Raw genomic sequence first — 16,139 nt, 5'->3', positions numbered from 1 at the left:
TCTCTCTCTCTCTCTCTCTCTCTCTCTCTCTCTCTCTCTCTCTCCATATACTGAAACAACATCATTCATTTTTAACAATTTCCCTTCAGTAAAAATTCTAGTCTAATGCCAGGTTGTGTCTTTAGTCAGATATCTTTAGCTTTCTTTAGGCTATTTCTTTTTTTTAATTTTTTATTTATTATTTTTATTTTTTTCTGTGTATGAGTGTATTGTCTGTATGTATGTAAGTGTGCCTGTGTCATTCATTGCCCATGGAGGTCAGAAGAGGGGGTCAGATCCCCTGGAACTGGAGTTTCAGATGTTTGTTAGCTGCTGTGTGGGTACTGAGAACCAAACTGAGGTCCTCTGCAAGAGCAATCAGTCTCAACTGCTGAGCCATCTCTCCAGCCCCTCTTTAGGCTATTTCTACAGCATTGCTTTGTCTTTTATAACCTTGATATTCTTAGAGAATGCAAATCCTCTCTCCCCAACCCTGACCCTTCCCACCGTCTTTTTATTACTTTTCATAAAACATTCTTCATTTTATCTTTGTCTGGCATTTCCTTGTGATTAGAATGATGTTGTGCATTCTTAGTCAGACTAGATGGTCTGACCATCATACGCTCATACTCATACCAACTGACCTGGAACTCACTATGTAAACCAGGCTGGCCTTGAACTCTCAGAGACCTGCCTGCCTCTGCCTCCCAAGTGCTGAGACTAAAGGGGTGTGCCACCACACCAGGCACACAGTGCTAATTTTATTTACTTAGTAAATTTTTCTTATTCATAAGCACCCTATGGAGAGACATTTTAAGGATATACATAGCCTGTTCCACATCAAAAATTTCCCCTAGACAACATTCTTGATAATTTTTGCCTTATATAATTTTTATCATTATGGTTAGAAAATAACTTTTCCAATCCCAGCACTCCACACACATTTACCAGTTGGCCCTCAGCTTTCTACTCAAAGCAAGGGCCTGCCTCCTCCCTCTTCTTTGTATACTTGCTTGTAATCTGTTTATTATTGGTATTGTCATAAATAATTTATGATACATATTTTATTTATGGCACTAATTTCTTTTTCCAGCAGTTTACAATTTATTACTGTACTTATTTATTGGTTGAATTGTCCCAGATTTGGCTAGTTGGATGGCTCTCACATCTGCTCTGTGTGGGACAAGATTTTTAACATAACCTCTGATTCTAGTTTGTGTTCATTACAAGTAGTATCTTTATACTTTCTTATACCTAATTTGATGAATGAAATGGACAAGGCATTAAGCAAAATAATTCTGGGAGATCAATGGACTTGGTTTAAATAATTAATAGCACAAAACAATCAAAGCATCTAACTATAGCTGTCTTAGAGTAGTCCCCTTTTAGGCCTATAGGATGAGGTCATTCTTTTCATGTTCTCTAGCCTTAGTGCTCCACTCTTCTGGCTCTTAAAAGGCCAATTGATGTATGAGGTCATTCCCTCAAAATGAGTTCAGGATACAGAAGCAAACTAATATTCCTTCCCTTCCCCTGGGAAGACATGTGCCTATATGAGGTTCAGACCATCTAAGAACTCCAGTAGTCATGTGGAATTGTATCTATAAGGAAGGCTAAGGGGATAATAACCATAACCATCTTCATTAATTTTTTATGATAGTGATGTTGTAGAACTTAATCTTTACTAAACTAGCAAAGACAATAAATAAAAATCCAGACTCATTTTTTTAAATATTTGTTTTTTTTATTTATTTTTACATTTTATTATTTTAATTTTATGTGTATGAGTGTATTGCCTGCATGTATGTGAGTGCACCTGTGTCGTGCAATGCTGCGGAGGTCAGAAGAGGGCTTCGGATTCCCCTGGAACTGGAGTTAAGGATGGTTCATGGCCGCCATGTGGGTGCTGGGAATTGAACCCGGGTTCTCTGTGAGAGCAGTCAGTGCTCTTAACCGCTGAGCCATCTCTCTAGCCCTTATTATTTTTATTTTATGTGTATGCTTGTATTGCCTGCATGTAGGTAAGTGCGCCCATGTTGTGGAATGCCCACAGAGGACAGAAGAGGCTGTCAGATCCCCTGGAACTGGAGTTATGGACAGTTGTTAGCTGCCATGTGGGTGCTGGGATTCAAGCCCAGGTCTTCTGCAAGAACAGTCAGTGTTCTTAACTACTGAGTAATCTCTCCATCCCCAAGACTCATTTATTTTTAAATGATATGTTTTCCTTTATTTATGTATTTATTACATTTATTTATTTTGGATATGTGCATATATGTGTAGAGATCAGAGGACAACTTTTAGGTATTGGTTCCTTCCTTCCACCATGTTGATTGCAGGGATCGAACTCAGGTTGTCAGGCTTGCTGGCAAGGACTGCTACCTGCTGGGCCATCTTGTCACTTATCATTTCTTTTATAATTGAGAGATTGTGTTCTATACATATATATTCACTGTGTACTTTTTTCATATTCTAATAATTCTGTTTCCTTCTGATAGAAAATATTTAATATTTTACCTAAATAAAAATCTCAGTTTCTTGGAAATAATTCTACATTTCTTTCCTAGCGCTACCTTGATGAAGCAGACAGAGATAAGGAGCGTTACATGAAGGAACTGGAGCAGTATCAGAAGACTGAGGCCTATAAGGTCTTCAGTAGGAAAACCCAGGACCGCCAGAAAGGCAAATCTCATAGACAAGGTATCAGAACCTAGTGTAGTTTGCATTGCATGATGGAATGCCATAAAGCCAACTGTTAAAGTGCAAATATGAAAGATGCATTTCTGTCATTTTCTATTCTCCTATATTACTTACAGTTACCACCTTAGACTTTATTAAAATCACATCACTCTCATTTAGACATTCTGATTGGTTTTCCCTGTCATATCGAAGATCAACAATCTGGCTTATCCACCAAAACCACTATTAGTACCCTGCCCTTCTTTTCCTAGTTCCAAATTTAAGCATTTCTCTGCCTGCCTTTAAACAAGTCTCCTAAACCAGGTAACTGGCTTGCTCTAATACTTTTAAGCCTTTTATGTGTGATTTTTTTTTCCAGCCTCCATGATCCTCTTCATTCATTAATTTATTCGTGCATGAATTCTAAAATGATCTGCATGTGGTAGTGCACAATTTTATTCCCAATGTCTGAGAGGCAGAGGCAGATAGATGGAGCGTGAGACTAGCCTAGTCTAGTAGCACATTCCAAGTCAGCCAGGGCTACATAGTGAGCCCTGTCTAGAAAAATAAAAATCTATTGAGCATCTTCTGTTACCAGTCAGATTCTCCTCTAGGCATTAAGGATGGAGGAAAACAAAAGACATAATCTATGTCTCCATGAATTTTTTTTTTTATTTAATGTATATGGGTGTAGTGTTTGCATGTAGGTAGATGCACCTGTGTCATACAGTGCCCACGGAGGCCAGAAGAGGGCGTCGGATCCCCTGGACCTGGAGTTACAGATGTTACAGTTACAGTGTTAGCAGTTACAGTGTTAGCCACCATGTGGGTGCTAGGACTTGAACCCAGGTCCTCTGCAAGAGCAGCTAGTGCTCTTAACTGCTAAGCCATCTCTCCAGCCCCCATGAGATTTTTTTTTTTACTCTGTTAAAATGGTTCATCACATCCTTAAAAGTATTGCTTCAAGTTCTTCAGAAAGCACTGCCAAAGGCACACCACCCACACTAGTCTGTCATTCTTTAGCCATGGCATCTTCTCCACACTTGGGCACGTAAGCTACTAAGAACTTTTGGTATGTGTCTCCTACTTATGCTCCCACCCTGTTCTCCCAAAGGTAAGAACTGTGTCTGCTGCTGTCTTGTGCCTCATTATGTATTCTGTAGGTATGGGGTTCCATTTAACTTTTGTTGACTGATTAGTTAATAATGCCATGAGTGAAAATATATGCTGTGAGAGTCCACAAATATTGGCAGGTTTTGTGGTTACCACAGTCATACACTGGGGTTTTGTTATTGTTTTCTTTTTCAACTTAATGTTTTCTTTATTTCATATTTTCAGATGCAGCCCGACAGGCCACTCATGATCATGAGGTAATTAGCCTTCTGGGTACATGTCACATATATATTTATAATAATATTGACTATTTTAAATGCTGTTGCTTTTTATTTTTTCATGAATAGCATAGTGTTTTTAATCCCATAATTCATTTTAGGTAAGTTGCTTTGGCTCAAGGGTTCCTACCATATGCCAGACACTTAACGTCGTGAATTTGTCTTTGAACTACAGTCCCTAATCCCAATCTGTTCCTGTAATCTAAGAATTTTATTAGCTTCAAATACCGAAAATGGTTAGAGTACAGAGTAAGATGGAGACATGAGAGCCAGCTAAGGGCTTCAACTTGGCCATAGTTTATCATCAACAAATACCATCATCTCACTTTCAGAAAGGTTTTATTTAGGAACTCCAGCATTTGGTCATAGAGCACAACTGATGGAGCTCTGTTCCTGTACCTCCTCTCCTGCTCTCTCACTTGCCAGTACTCTTCCCTCTGGTTTGCTTCAACCCTATCGATAGAATTTAAGCCAGTGTTCCTATATATGTCTAAGACATAAGTCTGTATGTTTGTGCTTCAAATATATGCTATGTGCTTCAAATATAATACATAGGCCATTAACATAGAATTCTAAGAAAGTAAAATCTCTGGTCATTCCGTGCTTTATAATGTCAGTGACTCATCTTCACTTACCAAAACATAATTCACTCAGCCATCAGGGTCTTCATGCTTAGTCCCAACTTCTCCTTTCAAATATCTTAAAAAACATTCTGCTCACAGTGTTGGAGAGATGGCTCAGTAGTTAAGAGTACTGGCTGTTCTTGCAGAAGACCCATGTTCAGTTCCCACCACCCACATGGTGGCTAATAGCTGTCCATAACTCCAGTTCCAGGGAATCCAGTGACCTCTTCCAACCTGTGAGGGGATTGCACAACACAGGTGCACTTACATATAAGATAAAAATAATAAAATATTTTTTGAAAAAAATCATTCTAGATGCCCCACTCTTCTCTGCCTTATCCTGTGTTCTTAGCATTCTTTTCATGAGAATAATTTCCCTTCCTTGTATATTCCTTCTCTCCAACTTTTTATTGCCGCCTCTGAAAATTGTAGTCATCCTTCAAACCCTACTTAGGTTCTATTTCCTCCATCAAAGTGTATTTGTCTTCTCAGTTTTCTTTAATCTTCACAGTTTGCCGTACTTGTCCTGTACATTTAGCTGTCTAGCCTGATGTTCGAATCTTCCAAATACTTCTGTTGTTCACATTCCCAGATGATGCAGGATATCTCTGAGAACCCATACTTTCTGTCCAACCTTATACCACCCAGCATGGTGCTCATACATGGAGGAGATAGATACTTTTCTTATAAGAACCCAAAGTTGACCAGAAGTAGCAGTGGGAATTTAAACAAAATGGTTTTCAGGCTGAGGAGATAGCACAGTCAGTAAATTGCATACTGTTTGATCCCCAGTACTCATGTAAAAAGCTGAGTGCGGTGCAAATGCTAGTGATCTCAGCTCTGGGGAGACGAAGACAAGCAGATCTCTAAGTGCTAGTAGGCAGCCAGCCTAGTCTAATTGGAAAGCTCCAAGCCAATGAGAAACCTTATCTCAAAAAAACAGTGGGTAGTTCCTGAAGACCACACCTGAGGTTGACCTGTGGCCTCCACTTGTACACATGCACACTTTTCACCCACACAACTACACACCACAGGTACGCACAAAGCAGTTTTCTTAAGTACTTCTATAGGTATTTGTTTTTTTACTAAAGTCATGGAAATCATTTCTTCAAATTAATAACTTACTTTTCTTGAAGTTGTAGTTCTCATACCTAATTTGGTATTTGGTGACCTTTAATACCTAGAAGATTCAGATTCATAATCAAATACTATTCAGAAATTATAATGTGGGAAACATAGTAAATATTAGCAATTTTAGTCTTTATATATAAAGTCTCTATATATTATATATTTTTTCTTTCTTTTTCTCTCTTTCTTTTCTTTCTTTCCTAGTTACTTTATTGCTGTGCTTAAAGACACTGCCCAAAACAAACTTGGGGAGGAAAGGGTTTGTTTCACCTTCAGTTTACAGTTCATCATGGAGGGAAGCCAGGGAGGAGCTCAGGGCAAGAACTGAAGTACAGACATGGAGGAACGCTGCTTACTGGCTTCCTCCCCTGGCCTCTGCTCAGCCTGCTTTCTTATATAACACAGAACCACTGCCCAGGGATAGCACCACCCACAGTGGGCTGGGCCCTCCCATATTACTCAGTAATCAAAAAAATGTCCCCCAGGCCAGTCCAATGGAGGCCATTCCTCAGTTGAGGTTTCCTCACCCAGGTGTGTCAAGTTGACAACTGAAGCTATCCAGCACAATATCTTCTTGCTGTATCCAACATCTTTATGATCTAATTAGGATGAAGTATTATGAATACTGTTTTTCTTGAGGAACTTTTCATGTTATACTTTGTACTTTAAATGATAGCAAGCTTTCCATATTACCAGGTACTCTCCTAGACTCCCTACTTGTTTCTCTCTTCCTTGGTCTGTGTTCCCATCCAACAATATCATGAAATGCTTGTACTTTTTCCCTATTTGCTTGCTTCTCTGTCTTAATGATTACAGAGCAGATCTGAACAGTAATCTGAAACATAGATCTCACATTCTCTTATCAATCACTGACTCATTTCATCAATATGAATATTCCTGGCCAGATAATGTGACATTTTTGTCCTTGGTACTGTTAATAGTTTTAGTCAGAAAAGAACAAATTTAATCAGTTGCATAAGTTACTACTCCTGATTTGAAAAAAAAAAAAAAAAAAGCAAAGAAGGAAAGAAGTTAGGTGAAGAACTAGCAGTGCTTAACAATGTTTATTCAGCAGCTTCTATAATCTTTCTCATTAAACCCACACCACAATAAGGTTCTCATAGATTGTTGATCCAGTTAAGTCTCTCACTTTATCAATTTTTATTTTTTATTGAATGTTTTCTAAATGAGATAATTCCGCAATAATTGCATTGTAAGAGCACTGATTTGAAAGTTTTTAGATTTTTAATTTGGTACAATAATTTTTCACATATAACTGCTTAATATAATGGCAATTTTTTTAAAAAGTGAAAAGCGACCACAGAAGGCCTGGTGGTAGGACAGAATTGAACCAGGCATCAAGGTGACCCAGGCATATGTGTATGTTTGTGAAGTGGTATGAGAAAGGTAACAAAAGAAAAAATATCTTTTGAAATACCTAAAACATAGATTCTAAATATATGTTTATTTCTCTTATGAGGAGTGAATGAGAACTGCAGTTGAGCAGACTTGGAGTCCGTCCTAGAGTACTAAGGTCCCAGAGTGCTTCTCAGCTGCCCATTTTGTCAGCAAGGGAGGCGACTTGCCCAAGACAGGAAAGCTTCTACTCAAGCTAAGTTAGAGGCAGAAGCATAGCTAAAGCCCAAGCCTGCATCCCATTTGACCACTGTTGACAGCTCAGTGCCATGCACAAAAAACAAACTGAACAGTATCACCAAAACTGGGTTGCTAATGAAGACAGAAGTGATCAGTTTCTGTAAAGATAGAAATTCTATTTCTTTTTAAATGGAGCTGAGATCTCTAAGTCATTGTTATGTGGCAGGTACAACAGAGTGTGAACAAGAGCCAACAAAATGCTCTCCTGAAAGCCATTAGGCACAGCAGAAGGGCACTGCAGCCTAGCCCATGGGAATAAGATTGATCCCCAAGTAAAGGGCACTTGAGAGATGTGTAGCCTACTCACTGAATTCTAGCCCCGAGCCTAGATCTAGATCACAGGGAAAAATAGATTCTGCCCTCCACTCAGTATATAGAATGGAAAACCAAAGTGAAGAGAGTATTTTTATTTTCTCAGATGAAAAGCCAGCCCACTAGGCCTGGGAGTCAGTGAGTGTCACTCTCAGGAAAATGTGTTCATGTCGTGTGAGGACTAAGATAGAAACAATAATTCTGTTTCTCCTTTTATTTATGAGAAATGACAAAATGACACTCAGCCTGAACAAATTAGACCCTTCCCATGAGGAAGTAATCAAATCCTTATGATTTTAATCCCTTGAGCAATCCTTAGAGCAGCTTAAGTATATCCAAACCCCCAGGAGGATCCTCTCTATGCCAAGTAATGTACTCAGTAATGGAAGAGTGCTGATGGTTTTTATTACCACTCTTCCGTTAAGTAGAATTTCTCTATTGCGTTCAGAGGCTGAACAGCTTCATTTAATTGCTTTAATGTTTCTTATTTTGTACTCTAAGAATCTTTACCAAAGAGCAGTGTGTAATGCACCTGGGTTCTGCTAGCCTCCGCCCTTATATAACAAGTTGGGTTTGGATTGTTCTGGCAAAGAAGAGAGTGGAATTACTATTCTGCGGAGAGTCGAGACCTTGCAGAAAGCACTTTGGGCCATGGTAATGGGAACCAAGCACCCTTTGCCACCCTGAGTGGCAAATACTGGGACCTGTGGTGAGGTGACTGTACATACAGTTAAGTAGGAAACTGAACAAGGTGAGGTGACCATATCCTAAGTCAGTTGTAGACTTCGGATTGGACCTATTGTGCTATGTGCATGTGGGGATTGTGTGTCGTAAGTTTCCTGTCACAACTGAGTCACAGGGTTAAAGCCTATAGTAAGCCTGCAGGGTCTATAGATAGCTACTGGGAATTTGGCTAAGATCCCTTTCAAAACCAGCCTTTTTTCTCCTAATTAGTTTCATTAAAGTGCACTAGGAACTGTCTTGATATGGAGCTGGGCATGTTGAAATTTGGGGGTTTTAATGGTATTTTGTTATTTTTAAATTGGTGGGAAACTTTGCTTTCTTCCATTAGGAAGGAAGAAAAGATGGAGTAAAAATTAAGTGCCCTGAAATGAAATGTTCTTGGGTTGATCCATAGTTTTTCAAATTTCCTGGGATTACACACATCTACTACCAGATTTCCATCATCTTAAATACTGTTCTGGTTTGTTTCTTCGCTGCTGTGACAAAATACTCTGACCACTACCAACTTGGGGAGGAAAAAATTTATTTATCTTACATATTTCAGGTCACAGTTCATCCGGGAGCCCGAGGTAGGAACTCAGGCCAGGAACCTGGAGGCAGGAGCTGGAGCACAGGCCATAGAGGAATGCTGCTTACTGGATTGCTCCCCTGGCCCCTGCTCAGCCTGCTTTCTTATGCAACACAGGCCCATCTGCCCAGGGGTGGTACCACCCACAGTGGGCTGGGCCCTCCCACATCACTCATCATGAAGATGCCCCTTAGACATGGCCATAGGCCAGTCCAATAGAGGCAATCCCCCAATTGAGGCTCCCTCAACCTAGGATGTCAAGTTGACACCAAAGCTATCCAGCACAAATACCTTGTTGTTGTTGGTTTTTTGTTTTTGTTTTTGTTTTTTTCTTTTGGTCTTTGTTGAGACAGGGTCTCCCTGTAACCCCAGCTGGCCTGGAATTCAGTATGTAGACCAGACTGACCTTGAACTGACAGAGATCTGCCTTCCTCTGCCTCCCAACTGCTGAGATTAAAAGTGTATGCCACCACACCCAGCTTAAATATCTTATCTTGATCTGCTGCCATCAACAGGCATTTCACACCACTCAGCCCCCTTCCTAGGCAGATACCAGTGTGAAATGGTATCATGGCTGTCAGGATTTCTTCACAGGTTATGAACTGCTTAGTTTTTTTAATGGACCCCAAATCATTTTTGTGCTCAAAGATAAAAACTAGTAGTAACAAGTAGAAAAGATACATTTTATCTCTAGCCTTAAACATGTTTATATAGGAGTAAATTCCAGGTATTCTTTACTGCTTTTCCTGTTTAAAGATTTTTAAGTCTTCTGGTTTCATACAGTTTCTTCAGTACTCTCAAGGTTTTGAATGCCATGCCCAAACGCCTATCATTCCTATTCATTGTGCTTTCAACTTCACATTCATTATAGAAATGACAGCCAAGGAACCCTGAAATACTGACTCTGTTCTTTTTTTTTTTTAATTTTTAAAAATTTTATGTGTATGAGTGTATTGCCTGTAAGTATATATGTAAGTACACCCTTGTCGTGCAATGTCTGAGGAAGTCATAAGAGGGCATCAGATCCCCTGGAACTGGAGTTACAAATGTTTGTTAGCCACCATGTGGATGCTGGGAACTGAACCTGGGTCCTCTGCAGGAGTAGCCAGTGCTCTTAACCACTGAGCCATCTCTCCAGTCCCATTGACTCTATTCTTAAGGATCATGGGTGAATGTATTTTGCAGTGATTTTATAAGACTATTATCGTAATGTTTTTATTGGTGCATTAATTTTCAGGCTTTGTTATTTTCTATCACATAATCCTTAGATTTTTCATTTGTAAAGCCTGGTTATTTCTGATTTCTTGGATTTGTTTATTTTTCTATGTCTGAAGAAAAGTCTACAAGAGCCCCAAAGATAGAGTGCCCCTTCCTAAATAAGAGTCCCAGTAGAATGCCATCATTATTGCTCATGACTGGTAGCTCTCTGCTTAAAATGCATACTGTCTACTCTGTAAATTTAGATTGCATAGTCCTGTCTCCATGTTTAAATGCATAACCAATAGAAATTATTGAAAACACCATTTCTCAATTCCTGGCCCAGCCATATTCACAGCTATATACTATTGACTAGTCAAAGCAACAGCTAAGCAATGGCTGCTCCACTAGAGAAGTGTATGTATGTAGGTTTGCTTTAAAGTTTCTCCCTACACAGCAGTCATACACCTAAGAGAACTGATACCCAATCTGCTCTGTGCAAGTTCAATTCCAGTGAGAAGGTGAATATATTCCCCTCCCAGCTCTCCTGGACTGATTCCTATTCACCAACTATTTCTCCAAGGAAGACATGACCATTGTGCCTCAGGCACTGTTATTTAATTTAGCTTCTAAGAATTAACTTTGTTCTTCATTCACAGAAAGAAACAGAGGTAAAGGAACGGTCTGTTTTTGACATCCCTATATTTACGGAAGAATTCCTGAACCACAGTAAAGGTGATTATTACTGCAGTATTTATTTTTTGTGTTTCTCAGGTCTTTGACAGGGGATTTAGTCCTCAGGAGTTCATTGCTCAAAAGAAGTAGCAGTGATAGCCCTCCTTAGAACTATGAAGGACTCTCCTGGAAAATGAATAACTGTTATTTCACTCTGTATTAAAGGCAGTTACTCAAAGACCAGTGAAAGAAAGCTAGGCCAGTGTTTGGTCTCTGGATCAAAAGAAATAAGTATAAATCACTAATGCAGTGGCTTTTAGACAGGTAGCCTAGAACCCTCTGTATAAATGAACCATTACATGGGAATCCAGAATACAAAGTAAGAAACTGCAAAGCTGATCCCAATACAGGACAGATGGTTACCGATAACTAGCCTATCGTCCCCAGTCTCCATGTGATGCCCTTCAGGCTTCGAGTGGCACAATTCTAAAAAGCAAAATCTCACAAACAAAAATTGCTGGAAATTGCCACTGTTGCAATCTTGTGTATAAAATGTATTTCTTTAAGAATTAAAATAGCTCTGGGAAGCCTGGCGTTTCATTGCTGAAATTGCTATCTGGAGTGGCTTAATGAGAATCCGGAGATGGAGGTAGCTAATGAGAGACAATTAAGCAGAACTTCCTTAGTAGAGTCTTTGGGACTCCTCTGAGGCTCTCTCTCTTGCCACATGTGTTCCGGGGGCATGTGTCCTCAGCTCGTGAGGCAGAGCTCCGACAGCTCCGTAAATCCAACATGGAGTTTGAGGAGAGGAATGCAGCCCTACAAAAGCATGTGGAGAGCATGCGCACAGCAGTAGAGAAGCTAGAGGTGGACGTGATCCAGGAGCGGAGCCGCAACACAGTCCTACAGCAGCACTTGGAGACCCTGCGGCAGGTTTTGACCAGCAGCTTTGCCAGCATGCCCTTGCCCGGTAATGTTATTCTCCTCGTGCGCTTTCAGTGTCAGGGAGGGCAGGGTAGGGTGGGGTGCTGTTCATATTAATACTGGTACAGGCGTAAATCTCCCCCAAGAAAAAAAGCAATAAAATAAAATTTTCCCCTCAAGATTTTTCTGTGGATCATATTATAGAATGTCCCTGTTCATTAAAATCATCCAAACTTCTAAGCTTTCTGATCATTTAAATGTTTGTCCACATCCATTTTAATATGGCCCATTCCTTTCTATTAGGCTTAATTTCATATTCAGAACAATTGGAGCCAGGCATGGTGGTACATGTCTTTAATCCTAGCACTCTGGAGGCAGAGGCAGGAGGACTTCTGTGAGTTCCCACCCTCTGGGGCTATGTAGTGAGACCTTGACTCTAAATCATCAGTAAACAAACAAACAAACTTGGGGAGAGACAGACAGAGAATGAACCAAATGACAAATCCTAAGGAGGATTTTCCTTGTATTTGGGTTTTAATAAGGAGGAAACCAATACTAGCATTTCTTACATGCTTTCATTTTGATGATAGTCACAACAGAAAACTGGTAGTCTCTAACCTTTGGTTACAAACAGCTCCTCATATACACTGTGTTATGTAGTCCATCTGTTTAGAGTATAGAGATTAGCTTCATATCTTTGAGGTCTAAAAGCCTCTTCTATACAGTGTCTATCTGTGGTGCAAACCACATTAACGTCACAATTTCTTTTGGCATGGATTCTGTTAAATGTCATGTAGGTGAACTAAATGAGAAAAGTTTTCTTACTTTGTCTTCTTATCTCACTTCAGGAAGTGGAGAGACACCAACAGTGGACACCATTGACTCGTATATGAACAGACTGCACAGTATTATCTTAGCTAATCCCCAAGACAATGAAAACTTCATAGCTACAGTTCGAGAGGTTGTAAACAGGCTTGATCGTTAAGCACTGGTGAGTGCTCACTGATAGGATATTTATATGCTAGCCCGTCATCCCAAGGGAGTTGTCCTCAGACCATTAAGGCTGCTAAAACCTAGAATTGCAGTGAAACTGAGGTGGAGGCTGGATTTACATTCCTGTTGCATGATTACTAGAAGTCTTTCTAAATAAAATTAGAAAACTAAATCAAGACAGTTTTGAATGCATGTGTCAGAAGTATTTAATGGAAACAACATGCTTTTTGTTATTGGACCTCAGTTCTAGCTTTGGCCCTTATTTCAGATATTTCCAAAAGGATTTTGAAGACTGTGTGGGAAACTTTAGAAGAAATCACCCCCAAAACAGTACTCAGAACCACAACAACAACAACAACAAAAAAAAACAGCATTCACTTGTTAACCTTTCTCTTTTCTGGTAAATATTAATGATAATTTATAAGTGGTCAATGAGACCTTATATATATTTAATCCTATATAAGTAAGAAGTGATCTTACCACTAAATAGCAGAGTGACCATTGTATGTTAAATTTGATATAAACTAAACTACAGTAAAATAGTTTATGCCTTGATTTTAAAGGTTAAAAAAAAGTCAGGCTTGGTGGCACACCATGGAAGGATGAGGCAAGAGGATTATGAGTTCAAGGTTAACCTGGACTAGCACTATTAAGACCTTGCTGAAAAAGCAAACAAAAGGGGCTAGGGAGATAGCTCAATCAGTAGAAGGTTTGAGGCATTAAGTGTGAGAACCTGAATTCGATTCGATTCCCAGAACCCACATAAAAAAGCCAGGTGTGGTAGCATACAGGTAATCCCAGTACTGAGGAGGCAGAGACAGGTGGATCCCTGGTGCTTGCTAACTAGCTAGCTTAGTCTAATTGGTGAGTTCCAGGCTGATGAGGCACCATGGAGCACAAACCCTAAAAAAAAAAAAAAAAAAAAAAAACAAGGTTGGGGGCTGGAGAGATGGCTCAGCAGTTAAGAGCACTAACTGCTGCAGAGGACCTGGGTTCAAATCCCAGCACCCACATGGTGGCTAACTCCAGTTCTAGGGGATCTGACACCCTCTTCTGTCCTTTGCAGACCCTACACAACACAGGTGTACTACATACATGCAGGCATAACACTCAAAGTTAAAAAATTAATAAATCAAAAAAAATTTTTTTAAAAGCAAGGTGAGGGGCTGGAGAGATGGCTCAGTGGTTAAGGACACTGGTTGTTCTTGCAGAAGACCTGGGTTCGAATCCCAGCACCCACATGGCAGCTAACAACTGTCCATAACTCCAGTCCCAGGGGATCCATCAGCCTCTTCTGACCTCTGTGAGCATTGCATGACACGGGTGCACTTGCCTACATGCAGGCAATACACGCATATACACAAAAAAATAAAAATAATAATTTTTTTTTAATTACTGAAAAAAAAAGCAAGGTGGATGACTCTTGGAAAATGACAACTTCATATGTCCTCTGGTCTGCACATGAACCCACACAAACACCCACCCACATGTACATAGACACGCACACCATGAAACAAAATAAAGCTGGGCATGATAGGACATGCCTGTAATTCCAGCAGTTAGGAAGTAGAGACGGCAAAAATCACTGCAAATTTGAGACCAACCTGGGCTGCATAGTGAGTCCCACCCAAGGCTACATGGTAGGACCCTATCTCAAAAAAAAAAGAAAAAGAAGTAGTAGTATATGTCATGTCCTTTTGGATAAAGGGTATAGGGGCTACAGTTCCAGAGAAGATCCACCCATGCATATTCTTTGATACTAATGGCTAGCCATCAAACACCATTTTTTTATGTGTATGAGTAGGGTTTTTTTGCCTACATGTATGAAAGTATACTTGTCTTTGCAATGCCTGCGGAGGCCAGAAGAGGGTGTGGGATCCCCTGGAACTAGAGTTATAGGTGGTTGTTAACCACCATGTGAGAGTACTGGGAATCAAACCCAGGTCCTCTGCAAGAGCAGCCAATGCTCTTAAATACTAAACTCCAGCCCCCAAATATCATTTCTTAAATGAAACTAGTATTTGTTCACTTAAATTCCCAAAGGTAGGGTGCCTTTTTAGTATGCCATTGCAAAGATTGGCAGCCCTATTGATTAAATCGTTCCACCCTGTAGACATAATTTGTGTGGAAATCTTTGGGTTGGACTACATAATGATGCAGCCATATATTAAAATATGAGTCAGTAGCAGAATGTTCCTTTGAAGTATCATAGAATTGAATCTTTACTTGTCCTCCAGATATAGGGACACCCTCATATCCGTAACTTATATTCTAATTTGGTTTAGACTTTGAGCAACGCTTATAGGAATAAATAAGACCTGTGATTCTTTATCTGATGAGGCAGCATCTGCTAACAAAGACGAAATCACCAATCTTTATCCTTCTTGGTAGAGAGCCCCTGGATGGTAACTGTACAAGACAGTTCATTATGCTTTCGCTTCAGCCATGCTTAAATGAGAACAGGATTACCATGCTTCTAGTGCACAGCCAGATGGAGTGGACTGTACTTCAAGAGATGGCTGGACTCCCTGCAGAGTAAAGACATGGCATCAGTGCTGCTGCTCAGGAAGGGAACAGCTTGTAAATCTAGGCCTGGGATTTTCAGGAGCTCATCTTCCCTCTCATTTTCACATAGTGCTTTCAATTAGCACTCTTTGTAGGCTTGAAAAGAGAGAGCCGGGAGACTCAGCGTGGAAGATCGTGAAAGAAAACAGTAATTGATAACATGGTGTCTCCTCACCTAAGGATAGGGCAGTGAATGCCAAAAATGGTTTTCCACTTTGAACTTTTGCCAGTAAGACTCTTCTACAGCTGTCTACTGTAAGGGTATAAATTTCAGTAGCTGCTCTCAGAAGAGTCTCTGAAAAACCTGTACCATTACCAGTCTCTTTTATTTTTAACCAAAAATATTTTGTCCTTGAAAAAGTACCTGAGAACGTGAACTGTTCTATTACTATAGATTCTTACAATTTACCATGCAAACAACACTAAGAATATATAGTTCCCCCCCCCACAACTGTCAAATGAAACAATTATAAAGACTGTGATTAATGCTAGCTTGGTCTCATTATACAAATATGTACAGACAGCTAGGCCGGGTGTCCCCAGCACTCGTGATGCAATTAATTACTCTGACATGAGCTTGGCAAAGGTTTCATTCTACTGTCAGGAGCCAATGAGTGAAGTGAAGCTAATAGGCTACAAGTTTTAGAGGAGCATATCAGAACTGAAAGGGGCCTTTAGAAATCCAACTAACTCTCTCTCTCTCTCTCT

The 16,139-nt window shown here is 39.9% G+C and overlaps 1 protein-coding gene across 3 annotated transcripts in view; it reads left to right on the top strand.

Moving 5' to 3' along the window:
* Positions 1–16,139, top strand: part of Hmg20a (high mobility group 20A) — an 84,022-nt gene that overhangs the window by 63,932 nt on the left and 3,951 nt on the right. For all 3 annotated transcript variants that reach the window (XM_029569206.1, XM_008844894.3, XM_017801057.2), the window contains 5 exons: positions 2,544–2,676; positions 3,994–4,025; positions 10,934–11,009; positions 11,704–11,919; positions 12,722–12,864. In XM_029569206.1, the coding sequence (XP_029425066.1) occupies positions 2,544–2,676; positions 3,994–4,025; positions 10,934–11,009; positions 11,704–11,919; positions 12,722–12,858 (594 nt within the window). In that variant the 3' untranslated portion in view covers positions 12,859–12,864. The remainder of the gene's footprint in view (positions 1–2,543; positions 2,677–3,993; positions 4,026–10,933; positions 11,010–11,703; positions 11,920–12,721; positions 12,865–16,139) is intronic.

Source organism: Nannospalax galili, unplaced genomic scaffold, assembly GCF_000622305.1.
Source record: "Nannospalax galili isolate Female #2095 unplaced genomic scaffold, S.galili_v1.0 scaffold1622, whole genome shotgun sequence".
Lineage (NCBI taxonomy): Eukaryota > Metazoa > Chordata > Mammalia > Rodentia > Spalacidae > Nannospalax > Nannospalax galili.
Note: the sequence above shows the minus strand (reverse complement) of the source record. Positions and strands in the feature narration are given on the sequence as shown.